Consider the following 15,330-nt stretch of genomic DNA (forward strand, 5'->3'; position numbering starts at 1 on the left):
TCCAATTTTTCTCCTCTCTTTCTATTACTTGAAGCATTCTGAGCTGTGGTTATTGCAAGATAACATTGTGTTCTGGAAACTGTGGTATTGCAGCAGAAAACAACATATTTTGGATGTGCAGGGACATGAAGTCCAGGTGAAATTCAGTTTAAACCCATCCACACCTTTTACAAACACAGTGAAACCCAACGATGCGGCTCATCTTTTTAATGATTTTTAGGTTCACTGTTGAGTTAAATAGTTCAGGCTGCTGCTATTGAGGTCAAATTCAAACTCAACGCGGCAATGGATGAGAGTAAACACTGGTAGTAACTAATCTGGCTGCTCAAACAGGTTGCAGCAGCTGAAGTTGACCACCGTTTCTCTGCAAATACGTTAAGCTAGAGTTTGTCATGTCTCATTGCTCTTTAAATGGAGACTGCACTCACCACAGAAAATGATCTATTTGTTGGAACGATTTATGTTTATATTACCTCATGTAGTCCATATGAATACTGACTGTTTTCTCTATAACCTTGAGTGGAAGTCAGGTTGGATGGTTGGGCTACAAAGTGGGAGAATTCGACACCAGAGGATCCTACCAACAGTCAACATTGGTTTATTTTAAACATGACAGCACTTATTCCCTGATGTAGTTTTAGGCTGCTTTCACACCTGCGGTCTGGTTCATTTGGTCCAGGCCAATGGAAAAAATGATGCCGTGTTGCCTTTGAGGTCTGGTTCGGTTTGTGTTAATAATGACTTTTTACAAACCAACTCAAGAAGAGTAAACATGAAGTCATAACTACAGACAAGTAACTCAATAATTGGAGATTTAGATTTCAGATTTAGTGATTGTCAAGCTGTATCATAAGGACAGCAGGTCATGCTGCACTTCAATACTTCTAATGTGTATATGTATTCTCTTTGGTCTTACAAAGAGAATACATATACACATTAGAAGATAACATAACATAACAGACAGGATGAAAAAGAGGCATCTTGTATAGAAATATTCTGGAGGATTTTACTGTGAGATTGTGCTTTTTAATGGACTTGAACTGAAGTACACAGAGTCAAATACAAGCACAACAGGCGGCTGTTTAAACTGCTTTTCAGAATCAGAATCAAATTTGGACTGATTGTTTGAGGAAAATCATGTGCTGATGCCAATATGTGTTACCATGGCTACCAGATGATTTACATAAATACATACGTGGCTTATACAGATGAGACTGAGCGCCTCCTGAACAGTTCATGCTCATCAGATGAAATCTCTTGAAATCATACTAAAAGTGGTCTCATTCCAGTTGTTTGGTTAGGTGAGAAAGCACATATAGTTTAACCTTAACCATAGAGGTGATAGATCCACAAAGATTGTCAATATGGACCTTTTAAGTGTGAGAACTTGTTTCTATGTCTGTCCAAAAAATGAGTGGGTTTGAAAACCAGAATTACTGCTTCCACTATTGTTAATAGAGAGCACCTCCAACATCTTATAAGCCCCAATTTGTAATTTGTTTGACCACATAAATTATGCATATACATTCATGCATAATGAAGAGGTTTGAGTTATTCTGTTGATGGAAAACCACCATTGTGTGTTGCTTACTTGGGGATTAACCAAATTCACATTTGTTTTACTGCTTTACTGATGTAAACAAACCATAACAGCATCAATAAACATTAATAACTTGGAGATACTTGTTGTGTCTTTTTGGTAGCTTTTCTGTTTCCTATGTTGTTTATAGTACTATAGATTGTGACTGTTTTTAAGAGAGTAAATATGTTTGTACAAGCTTCAATCAATCACATTGAGAAAACAAACCTCATTTGTGACCTGCTCCATCATTTTGAGTCACTTTGACCCAGAAACACATTTTGAGTTTTCTTCATGGCTGTAAAGAGGAAAGTCTCAAATTTATGGCGATACCAAAATTATTTTTCTACTCCAAAAATTGTATGAGACACGCCCTTCCAAAGGTTGACTGTCACCAAACCTTGTTTTTGAGAAAAAGGGCTCTAAAGATAGCAATCAACATTCCGCCATATTCCAAATGAATTGAAAGACATTTATAGACAGTTTATATTCAAATAAATAAACTTTACTGCTTTACATAATTATAATCAGAGACATTGTATGCTACCATCGGGTCAGCCACGAGTGGAATATCTTCCTCCTGGCCTCCGTCACACTCACTTTCTTCGCCATCACGATCGGAGCCGGTCGGTGTCGGTAGCGCGAAATCCGAGTCAGACTCGGAGGTCGAGCCGCCGCTGTTACTCTTACTCTCACTCTCAGCTGCCGGTGCGGTGAAAAAGTCCGTAATAAGGTCGAGCAATTTCGTCGTCGAAAAAATTAATTTTGTCTAGGCTGTCAATCTGTCAATCTGTCTCTGTGTCAGTGTCGATCTAAACTGACAGTTGACAGATGACGTAGATGACACAAACACGCTAGCCGGTGTTTTGAACTCTGACACCTGTTTCGTTTTATTTATGCTAGCTATATTTATCCTTTGTATTTTACATTAATTTTGACATGGTATGAAAGCTGAGACTTTATTTAATTAGAAACATGTAAAAACTGAAAATAGCCCAAAATTGTATTTTCTTGTAAAAACGTGTTTCTACACAAACGGGCCGCTGCGACATCCGACTCATTTTGATGGAACGCGTCACATATATGATGCAGGATAATGAACACACATTCATACCCAACTTACAGGTACATAAATAACTGGAACAGAAATAATTTGTCCCCCAAAAAAAAGGATAAAAGTGTTTAAAAGCCAAAATTACAGCATCTAGCCAGGTGATCATCACGTTGTTGGTATTGATCACCCCTGCAGTGATGTTTTGGTCTTTTTAAAATGTGAATCACTGCTCCTTCAACATGATTATAATCTGCTCGAAAAGAGCTCAGACAGCCAAATTAAACCAAAATGTCACATAATTGATTATTTGAAGCTTTGTTGTGTATTTTAATGCCAGCTTGTTTGTTTGACACTAACTCTTTCTGTCACACACAAACCCCATATCAGAGACGGATGGCATGCAAAGCCTTTTGCAACCACAACAGATAGCACTCAGTGTGTGTTTTTGTCCCTTTTATCAGTCGCCCGCCGTAAAAGTCAACCAGTCTCGACCGCCATCTCAGCTCATCACTGTCTTGTCCTGTCACATTATCCGGCAGCGCTGAGTGGGGGAGCGTCAGCGGTGGCTGCTGTGCTGAACTTTGAGACGGACAGGCCTTCTGTGGGCTGTCAGATAGTATCCGGCAAATGACCTGCTTATTCTCCCTCGCTGTCGACATGCTGCCGACGTCTCCCCTGACAGGGACACATCAGTGCAAATCACAGAGAGAGAGACAAATGAAAGGAGACAGAGAGCAGGGTGAAATAGATTTACTCAGGCCTATATTTTTACAATACCTTAACCTTGATGCATTTTCTCAAAAAGCAACATTTCACTTGCAATGCAAGCTTTAAAATCTGATTTTAGATTAGACTTTATGGTCAGATCACTCTGAAATTTTATAAATGAAAAGAAAACTTATATGAAGGTATCAGAAAAAGGACAGAAAACACAAAAGGAGGTTACAAGATGTGAAACTAGATGCGAGTGTGTGAGATTAAGTTAGATAAACAAAAATGAGGAATACTCCTTTTAGGAAACTTGGCCTGCTTTAAGAAGAACATGTTAAGCACAAAGCTATTTAAAGCTGCATTATGTAACATTTCATAACATAAAATAATATTATAGCCACACCTGCACACACATTCATTTGATCCTAAACTCTCCATGTTTACCTTAATTGCTTTTTAATATTAAAGATGTTTATGTGAGTACAAGACCTGTTCAAAAACACTGCAAACATTTCCTTTTCTTTAATTGCAGATTGGCTGCGTTCGCCACCTGCTCTCTGCTCGTCTGTGGTGGCTTAACGCTTACCTCAGCCTCAAGCTAGTGGCTGTTTCAAGGCAGACAGCTCATCAGGATGATTGACAAGTGTTGGTGCTGGAACTCAACCAACTGAGGACAAAATTGCATATTAGAGCTTTAGGAAGTGATTTGAAAGATGACACTGAAATTGCCGTGCTGTACACTACTGCAGGCTTGCAAAATGGACATATGTGATATGCTCTGGCGTATGCGTGGGTGTTTGTTCTGTGTGTTTGCACGTGGATTATATGTGTGTCGCGGTACATTTGCTTTTGCAACATTTCCGTCCCTGGCAGGCGTGGCTCATGTGGAGTGCGTGGCTCAGTGGGTGGCTGATGGGAGCGGAGCTCGGGGAATAACATGTCCCGGGCACTGCAGCTGCTCTCTGCAGATGAGGCCTGAACACATCATGTTTCAGTGCAGGGAGGGAATGAGATGCTACATGACGGGGGGGGTTTTCTTTAAAAGACACATGGAAAGATGCACATGCGGTGGTGGAATTTTGGCGCTGAATTGTGCGTAAATTAGCAACGTCGCCAATAATAGCACAGTGGAATAAATTCATACAGAGAACTTTCAGTCCCCTTTTCAGCACTTTATACCCAGTGATTAATGATATTGCCACGAATACGGACTAAAATCTCTCCCGATCATTTTGCGGGATTGTACCATTTCTTGTGGCCTCATCACTACAGATTCATTTCACAGCATCTGCACCAGAGTGAAGGAGAAATAACATGTTTCTTCTAGCCCAGTGCGTGTTTCTAGTAAGAGGTCATCCATTCTCTCGTGGCCCAGATGTTTTTAACTGGCGCTAGCTTTCCAGAGCTCAGGCCCCAGTTTCCCAGCAGGCTGCAGTGTGTCTGCTTCTCTGCTGTAGTGTTCCCCCTGCCAGCGAGCCTCGCCAACTCCATGTGTCATCCTCTTCTCTCTTCCCAAAAACTTGGGTGAGATTTACAGTACAAAGGTAGACTGTTGCATAACACTTTCTTTCTCTCCGCTCCAGCAACACAGTGTGTCAAGGCAAAGGCAGAGGAGAGTCCCTGCTCTGCTAATGTAATGCAGAGTGATCTCTCTGCCGGGCTGCACATTTCACTGTACATCATCACATGCATTTCATTTGAAAGAGTGGGAATTATTTGCCTCTACCTCTTTGACACTGCCTACACATTCAGTGCAGTGTGTTTCATAATGCTGATGGTGAATAGCATAAAAATCAACAGAAGAACAGTTGTAGTTGATATGAACTCTGGGATCTAATCGCAGTCGGACACATCTGATGTTTTAGAGGTTCCTTCCTGACATTAGCTACTTTAAAATGGCATGCTGTATATTTTGAACGTTTCCTTTTTTTGAAACACTTTTGTGTAAATGTATTCTAGATTAAAAGCCAATAATTTTCCCTGTTTTTTTTTCAAACGGTTGAGTAGGTGTGTTAGGTCATTCCACTTTTGAATACTGCTAAAGAAGCTCTAAAAGCTTTTATTAGCCTGGTATCTTCTCCACTCCTGTCTCTGGGCATTACTGAGCCATACCATTCAGGATAACATGCAAATGTTCAAGGATGTGTAAAAAGTTTTAGCATAAGAGGGCATGACTTTGCTGCAGTTTGCTCCATCTGAAGCACATCTGTGTGAGTCATTCAGCTAACTTTGAACACTAGACTTATCAGGTCACCAGAAACACAAATGAAGATGGCATAAATGCATTCAGTCTCCTTTTAGCTCTGGTTTGATCTCCTGAAATATCTTGCTCTTTAGCTGATTAGCATTTAGCAGCTAGTCATGAACTGTGTCTGATTGCAATTTGCTGCTGAGCAGGTAATTTACATGGTTTTTTTTTCTTTTTCCAGGTAACCCTTAATTTAACCCCCATAGCATATATAGGCAGTATATAAACATTAAATAAATGGTTTATGACACTATACTGTTGCCCTACGGTTAACATTTTTAAGTGCTGTTTGAAAACAAACCACTGTTAATATAAAATGTGTGGCTTTAATGTTTGCATTTTTTACTGATGACTACTTTAAGAATGAATCATCTCAAAGCATGTGGCGTCTGTCCTGATTTAGGCAGTTTATGAGTTTGATCCCGAGCCATACCTACTGAAAACCACATGTAATCTCCCTGCAGACCAGCCCCTTCTTTGGGTTTACATATATTCTGTGTCCACACACTCTGTGGAGACATTTCCTGTCAGAAATATTCCACTAAATTTGCTGCAGCGCTGAAACACAATACCATTCCTTAAAAACCTCTCATGTTGAGTGCCACAGTGGATAATAAGTGTCTGAAAACACCCACCAAGGACTACTTTGTGATACTGGGTATTGTCTGTGAACATAGGCCCTGTGAGTGACTCATGTTGAGACTCCCTCACTTTGCTGACAGCTCAATTGCCAGTGTTGTTTTGCTGCGAGAAGAACATTTTATTCTAGCATGATTTTGATTGTAAAACCAATTGTATTTATTTTGGCAGAAACTACTTGATTGCATCATATCTATGAAAATTTAACCATTTAAAATGAAGAGTTACACCTCATTTTATTTGAGACATATGGTACACGGAGAAATAAATAGTTACTTACAGATTTGGAATTCACTTCTTACTCAACAAGCATCACTACTGGAGTGGAAGAGGAACACTCATGTGCTTTCCTTTTGAAAACTATTTATTTTTATTGTGTTTTGGAATTAAATCTGATGTCAATGTCAGAACCATATTAAAACTCATAACTCCAGCAACCCATTACAATTTGCTTGGAATAAATCAGCAATATCTCTCTGCTGTCCCTCTTTCTGAGGCTGAACATGAAACCCTCTCTCTGTCCGAGCCTGTTTCTGCTTCTGCATTTGAACCTGAACCTCATCTCTGTGTCTAAAGACACCAGTATACTTCACAAGAACAGCTTGAATCGCTTCAGAAATCCCCTCCCCCTCCCACATCTTTCCACACCTTGTCTGACCTTATCCCTAACTTTCCTTAAACCGTCAATCTGACATCCACACCAACTTCTCGCAGCAATCTACCATCTGTGCGGAGGTAAGAAAGCAGGGTCTGACTTTGGCTCTCGTCACTTTTCACGTATACAACCGAGTGCAACACTATGAATATGCCCTCCTTGACAGACTGTCTAAATATGGCAATAAGGCGCATATTTTCAAACCATTATCACACCTCTTCCCTCTTTATGAAGACTGCCTTTTCACCACTGTGAACTCCAGCTATATTTAATCCTGAGTCTGTCTCTCTTCTAAGCCTGAACTTGCCTCTCTGTCTGATCCTGATCCAGTTGTTCTCTGACAGGCTGCTTCTCTGTCTGAACCAGGGCCTGAACCTCAGTTAGAACCAGTTTTCATTTAGTGCCTTTCTTCTCCTCAGTCTGAGCCTTGTCAGCCTGTATGTGCCAGAGTCAGTCCCTCTCTCTGAGTCTGCACCTTCAGATCCATGTCATGTTTCATTACCAGAACCTGCATCGGCGTGAAGGAGACCGTTTCTCCCTGCTCTTTGCCTCAGTCAGTTGGAACCAGTCCACCACCATCCAGTCCCTCCGAGCCAAGTCAGCCCGTGTCCAAGTTCTTGGAAGGATGTTGGGTTTCTGTCATGACTGCACTGCCTCCCTCTCTTCAGCCTCGTTCTTCTCCTTCTCCAACTGTGTCTTTCCTGGAATTTTCCATTCCATGTTTTACATCACGTGCCCTCTAGTTGCCCTCGATGAGTTGACCTCCTCTTGAGATCACTAGACCCCATCGCCTGCCTACCCAGCTGCTCCTCATTCAGTCAGTCACAGTGTAAATACAGAGACCAGTGTTCAGCTGGTCTTTGCCAGATTGTCCATGTTGCCAAGCTGTTGAAGCGTTCCAGCCATTGCTGTCACCTGCACCTGATTACTTGCCTTCCTGCGTCAGTCCTTTCTAAATTGTTTGCCTGGTTTTACTGCTTGCGGCCAATGGGGGTAGCAATCAAAATATCAGAAATACCCTTCAGTAAAGATCAGTTCCACACTAACTACAACCTCGAAAATTACCAAAAGAGTGGTTTAGATTGCCAGGGACAAGTTGTTTTATTATTGGCTTAATAAAAAAAAAAGATTTGTTGTGGAGCTGCTACATTACAGTCAACTATACAGGTGTAACTAATAAACTGATTTCATGTGAAGAATGGCAAAAGTTGAAGTAAGTTTTATGTATTTATAGGGTTATTGAATTTAAAGTGAACGTGAGGCAGACTTCTGTCAATTAAAATAATAAAAAAGATGAATGAGATGGTCAAATAAGGATTTTCACATTAATTTCCATTAATGTATGCCTAATGTATCACATGAATCAATAAAGGATAGGAAAACACATTTGAAACTGTTACAGATGATTACTGTGTGGTTCTACTATCCACTCTTGTTCCAGTGGTGAATCTTTTTCTACCTCTGCACACAAACACTTAATCCCGAACTAACGAAAACAGCCTAAATTCAGCCAACCAGTGTACCACAGAAAGCGACCATCATTGTGGCTACATTCTGCAGCACAATTGTCAAGGTGGATTAATCCTCCCACGCAGTGCCAGGCACCTTTCCTCTTCCTGTAGCCAAGTGGCACCTATTGAGACACTTTCTTAGCGAGGCAGACGTGTTTGTTCGTTCCCCAGAGACCTGTCACCACACAGAGGGAGAACAGACAAACAGCGTGCTGTAGCATGACCACTCTGAGTTAGTACTAAAGATGAAAATGTGTGTACAACCTGCTTTTTTTTGGTTTATGTTCTTTGTGGACTATTGCCAGGTAAATTTACAGTAATGATGGTTAGGCTTGCTTGTACGAGTTCCATGTGTTGTTGTTGTTCCAAGTCGGATTCAACAAACTGTCAAACCACCAGAGTAAAAAGAAGACTTTCACACCGCAAAACTTCCTGTCCTGCTGTTTGAAAGTCAGCAGACAAAATCATCACAAATAGCAGCATCAGTGGTCATATTAGGGCACAAATTATTAATACTGTCATCAAAGAAACGCTGACAGGAATAAAAAGGGAAAGTGTTGAAAAGCAAAGAGGCCTATGACTAAAACAGGAGGTGGTTACCGAGATGTTTGCAGATCAGTCGGAGAGAACATTAGACGGTAGGTGTAGTTACACTGTCAACAGAGGTTGATCACTATTCATAGCAACTACTGAACTGTATAAATTGCAGTTTTCAAAATATCATTACACCTAAAAAGAGACCAAAGAGATTGAACTTTTCAGTGAAACTTAAAACTTCTCAGTTTTTCCACATCATTAACTTCATAGCTTAGTTTGCACAACAGTGGTCTCTTGATAACATGTTTCTCTTTTGTCTCGCTCTTATTTTTGCATTTGTTTCTCTTTTGTGTCTCACTTCTGTCACATTTATCTAAAATTAAAAACCAAAACCTTTACAGAATTGGCAAGTCATGATAATAATGATAGGATCAATAGAATGTTAATTTTGCTCTCATTTTAATTTTTATCTTCAAATTCATAGACAAGTGTTTTTTTTTCCTCTATGGAGAACGGCAGACTGTTAATGACGTCTGCAACAGACCTAAATCACATTTAAAATTAATTTGCACCTACAGGAAAAACGTGCCATGTCTCAAATATCTTTACTTAACAAATACATTTGTATTTGTGAAGCTACAATTTCATATTGCGTATGCCTCCATGATGCAGAATTCGCTTCCCTGCAATCCAAGCAATTAATTCATTTTATTCTGAAGCCAGAGAGTAGTTCCACATCATCTTCTCTCTCAATCCTCCCCTAGCTCATTAGACACTTATGTTACGTCATGCACCTGCAAGCCTTGTGGCATTTGTGACAGGTGGAGGAACAGAGTGTTGAGGCCCTTGTTCTCCAAGGCTTCTCCTTGATCTCTTGTCACTTGGGTTGTACCTGATTTGTACATTGCCTTGGACAAAACCGTCTGCAAATGTAAATGTAATCAGGAAGACATCGATCTTGTTCATGTAGTTTGACCGCTTCGATAGTTGATCTCCAAGTAATAAACTTATCAGGTTGCCTGCATTTCACCAAATGCAAGTGTATAGCTCTTTTACGTGTTTTTCATGTTTTTGGTCACCATAAGCAGACAATACTTGTTACCAGGTTAAATTCATTGTTGGTTTTAGTCTCTTCTGGGGAATTGTTGATGATAATAAAAAAGATACATGAACGCCAGCTGTGCACTTAAAGTGTTCACTTGAGGCATATTTCCTACGGCCATTACAGTAAAAATCCCTACATTCAAAAACCGATGGCATGTGTCTCGAGTAAGAAAATGGGGAATTAATTCTTAATATGTCTGTGTTAATGTCGGAGCCAGAAAGCACTGGGAGAGATGAATGGCTGGCTTTCTAAAAGGCTCCAGGCAACCTGTTTTCTCTTTACAGCCCAGTGAGCGATGGAAGATTGAAGCTGATTTACAGGTCAGCTTTAGCACTGTTTTAATTAGCCTCTCTCTGTGTCTCTCTTCGTCCTCCAGATGGACCCGGTTCAGAAAGCCGTCCTCCATCACACCCTCGGCCTCCCTCCCACAGCAAAGAGAAGGCACGTCTCCTGCAGCGTTTGCCAGCTGAGGTTCAACTCACAGGTGAGGAAGTTTTCTTCTGAAGAGGAGCGAAAGTTCATAAGTCACAAGCGCTCCTGCCAGAGATACACGAGAAATAACCTCTGAAGATTCACTCCGTTAGGTCTGGACATATTTTATTAGAAAGCAACAGTAATAAAGTAAAGAATGAACCTAAAGCGGTAGACAAACAGACAGACTTCAATATCTCATAACGTGCTGAAGGGTATGTACAGAAACTACGTGGCCCCCAAATGATAAATCTTCCTGACTCTGCTGGTTCAGGGAGTTTTTGTGGTTAAAAAGGATGACATTTGAAATATCTTGACTTTCAGTTTTATTATCCACTCACTATTCTGTGAAATATCTTGACAACCATTGGATGGACTGTCACAAAAATACACACATTCATGTCCCCCTCAGGATGAATTATAATAACTTTGATGATCCTCTGACTTTTATTTCTAGCGCCATCATCAGGTGAAAATTTTTTTTATTTTTCTTGGGTTATGACCAAATACCTACAAAACTGATGGCATTCCCATCAGTCTCACTCTAATTAGCCTCACAAATTAGCAAGTTAACGTGCTGTTAAGAAGCATTTTACCATTAATTTAGCCTGTGTGCATCGACTGAGCATGCTTGGTCTGACAAACTCATCGAGTCCCTTTTCTTAACCAAAAATACACTTTCCCTGCAGTTTCTTTCTCTTAATATCTAACTATTTTTTGGTGGGTTATATGTAGTAAGTCATGAAGCTATGTTGTTGATACCAGAGTGTATTTTCAGTTTGTTGTTGGAATAACGGTCTGTTGACACAAACAAGCTTTCGGTCCAATGGACCATTTTTCTGACTATTGGGCCATCGGAACAACAGCATGACACCAGAGTAAATGAGCTGCTTTACCTGAAGTCGACTTTGATTTACAAAGCTCACTCATCTCCAGTTCTCTCTGTTTGCTTTAGAGTCTGGGTTGCCCACATCTTTCCATCCAGGATTTCACCCAACCTCTGCTCTTTTTCCCCCTTTCTTTTTGGCCTTTTCGGTGCAAATTGCACTGCGTAGAAACCATGCAAGCTGCTGGTTTGTTTGGTTTGGTTCAAGAAAACACGACAATCGGTGTCCTTGTGGGATTTGCAGGGTCATCTACCACCAGAGCTCCAGTCATTAGTGCATTAAACCAGCAGTTTAATGTGTATTTACTCAGGCACAGATTTTTTTTTAGGCTTTGACAGTCATGAAGGAGCATAGATCTTGCAACTGTTGGTGGAAACAAACTTTATGTGTGGTTCGTGCAGCCTTTGTAGGTGCAACTGCTGACGTCCAGCAATTGAGCATTTGAATTTGAATAGTGTTGAACAGCATTTGAATAAGCTTTTAGTCTGATCTATGCATTTTCAAATTAGGTCGGATGTATCGTAGCACTGAAGTGGATCTGTAGGCAATAGAAAACGTGTTTTCAAGAAGTGAATTAAACAAAGAAACATTGTATTAAACCAGCAATTCCAACACTTTTGTTACAAACCAACCTGTAATATTATATTTTTAACATACTGTATATTATAGTAAAGATACATGAGTAATAAGAGTAAAATAAATAAGCTTTTTTGCACTGAACAATGTTGCAACCATGAAAGTACAAAACAAATAAGAACTTTTCTTTTTGAATAGGCTATAATGTTATTTTAAATTAAATAAAGGTTGACATAGAGTTATTCTCTTCATTGTCAGCAGGCTGTGGAGTATTTAATTTGTTCTGTAGCTGAGAGGGGACAAAAAAAAATAGGTGAGTCGCTGGAAGATGAACTCCAGTAAAGAAATAAAGAACATGTATTCAGTCTTCGGTAGATGTTACATGTGAATCAGACAAAAAGGGTTGATAGAAATCACACACTGCTGGCTGCTATTGTCAGATGGACCAACAGATGTGAGGGACAAATAAAAATCTGAATGTCTAAGAGTTTGTGTCACAGCAGCAGGTGATGGAAAAGCAGCAGCCAGTGAGGGGTTTTTATTAGCTTGGTAAAAGCGGATCCATCATAGAGACATAATATGATTCCAGAGGAGTCTCATCCATTACAACGTCTCTGAACAACAAGACTCAAACAAAACCATCTCCTAATTTTGTCTGTATGAGATGTAATTTGGCTCGTCTGAATCATCTGGAAGTTTTTTTTGTAACTCAGTGTGATGTTTGAATTGGAAGGGACGAGTGCAGAGGTGGAAAAAGATTTTCTGCTTCAACTTGTAATCATATCAGTCTTCTAACAGATTAAATTCTCATGTTTGGCCTCTCACTCGCCCACTCTTTTAAAAGCAGTTCAGGAAGTTGGCTACATAACTGTAATATTGTAAATGTAATGTTTGATTTTATATCCTGTACTAGTCTGTGCTTTCATCCTTCTGCTTTTTCGATCTTTTAAAAAAAAAAAAAAAAAAACTTAGTTTAGTTGACATTACGAGGAGGACATCAAATCAATACTTTTTTTTTTTTTGTGGCCTGAGATAGCAAATAACTCCACTAGAGAACCTGTTACCTGCAGCTTTCTAAATTGAACTTGTATGAACCTGTAAAGTCTTGGATCAAGGTTCTGTCTTGTTTTTCAACTGTATGTTACAAAAAAATCATGTTTTAGAGATGTTAAAAAGGCAGCACTGCTTTGGATACCAGAACAAACATTATTACCGTGTGCAGTTTAGTGCACAAGTACAGTGTAAATGTGGAACAGACTAATGGAAAATGTGGGGCTAATAAGGATTTTCTTTCACTTTTACATGTGCACAGTAGAAACAAAATCATCCATGACAGTCCAGATGTACAGATGACATCATGCTACCAACAAAAAAATACAAGTGATGCTTAAATAATTAAAATCACACCAAGTAAAAAAAAAAATATTTATTTAAAAATAAACAAAATTACATACATTTGGAAGAGGACACTTGTCCTACTGGTTAAGTTCTTTTAAAATGTGTTGTTGTTAGGCCTACTTATTATTTTAATGTGCCCCACAGAGCCTAATTTAGCTCCACCAACTCTACACCGAGCCCTTCTTTTCTAATTTAGATTTGTGTCTTTGTGTAGCAAGAACACTGATACCGATATCAGTATACTGATACTGATACTTGGGACCAGTGTTTGTTTGCAGTCTAAATGAACACACTGTAGAGTGGTTAGTATAGCCTCACTAATGCTGGATTGTTGTTGCAGATATCAATATTTGCAAGTTAAAAAGAAGAAATTTAAAGGATCCTTATCAAACACGACTGTCAGCCGACATATTGTCTGATTTATTTTGTCCAGGGTTACATTAACTTGTCAGTTCTCCCTGGTGGGACAAACTAACGGACAGTTTTTGAATTACCTCAAACTTATCTTTCAGTACATTTATCAGCTTGCATATAAGTTAATATTGATCGATATATTGGCTCTGACCCTAAACTGGTGCCTTGAATTTCAGCTATCTATCTATCTATCTATCTATCTATCTATCTATCTATCTATCTATCTATCTGCTTCCCACAATCAATCATCCTTAAAATCCCACAGGAAGTATTTCAGTGACTACACTCAATTGTTGTCATAGTGATGTGTTTTTGTCTTGTAATGTCAGTAGGACACGTCAGTGACCCGCCTATAGAAATCCATTCAAATTTAAATAACGTACCGTTAACTTTACGGTGCTAAAACAACAGAAGGGACTGAGTGAAGTACTCTGGGTGTTTTGTCTTGAGTTGTTGAACAGTTGTGTGTCTGAAAAGGGTAATGATAATGTGAAAGCCTCTTCAGAGTACACCACAGTAGTGTTCAGGGCAGTGGTGGAAACTACATTTACTCAAGTACTGACCTTAGGTACTAATTGTACTTTGTAAAAGTTCCATAAAATGAAAATACTTAATCTCTGACAAATATTGTACTTCTACTCCACTACATGTGTCTGTTTAATCACTAGTTACCTTTCTGATTACAATGTTTTATACCCTACCTTATCCAGTGGAAATCGTGTCTCCAAATATGTTGATTTTTAATTTTTAAGTGTTCCTTTATGGGTTGCAAAAAATATCCTACTTCCTAAGCTAAATAAACTATTTAAAAACCCTCTTGCATTGTCACAGAGCTCAAACTGGGCTGTTTTTCTGGGCTTATAAAAAAGTAAACTTTTGGATAAGTGGTTCTCACAGGAAAGTGACACAAACAAACACACACTATGATGGTGTTATAGAATATAATGAATTGCTGTAGAGTAAACTACTCAGCAGTGTATAAAGTAGTTAAAATTAGCTCAACCTTCTGCTGATAATACTTTACACACACACACACACACACACAAAAAAAAAAAAAAAACACTTTTACTTAAGGGTTTGAATGCAGGACTTTACCTGTAGTGAAATATATTCAGTGTGCTATGAGTTTACTCTGAATTCTTCTACTCTTGGTTCACAGTATATGCACTTGTGTAGCGTTCCTTGCAGTTATCCTAACCTAAGCTCATGATAGCTTGATTATTATTGGATCTCTTGTCTTTGGCTTCAATATAATGCATCTCATGAGGAAAATAAATTACAGGAAGGAGATTGTATTACTAACACCACAAGGTATTTCTACATTCATTAGCTCATATATACACACACTAATACAATCTAATGAAATGCACTGCATTAATACGAGCTTGCTAAATCTAACCGATGGACTAGCAGATGGGTTTCGATTTCCCTCGCACCTAATTTCCATACCATTTTGAGAGTAATCAAAACATTTTTAAAAAGAAAATCACTGCTACCGCTGCATGTTGTTAAATCAGTTGCATCCCTAAATAGCAATGTCATCGC

General features: G+C 39.2%; 1 protein-coding gene across 1 annotated transcript in view; it reads left to right on the forward strand.

Moving 5' to 3' along the window:
- The window catches only part of znf385d (zinc finger protein 385D), a 75,028-nt gene that overhangs the window by 23,821 nt on the left and 35,877 nt on the right, over window positions 1-15,330 (forward strand). The window contains exon 3 of the mRNA XM_051407131.1: window positions 10,416-10,523. Coding sequence (XP_051263091.1) covers window positions 10,416-10,523 — 108 coding nt within the window. The remainder of the gene's footprint in view (window positions 1-10,415; window positions 10,524-15,330) is intronic.

Source organism: Dicentrarchus labrax, unplaced genomic scaffold (genome assembly GCF_905237075.1).
Source record: "Dicentrarchus labrax unplaced genomic scaffold, dlabrax2021, whole genome shotgun sequence".
NCBI classification, from domain to species: Eukaryota; Metazoa; Chordata; class Actinopteri; family Moronidae; genus Dicentrarchus; species Dicentrarchus labrax.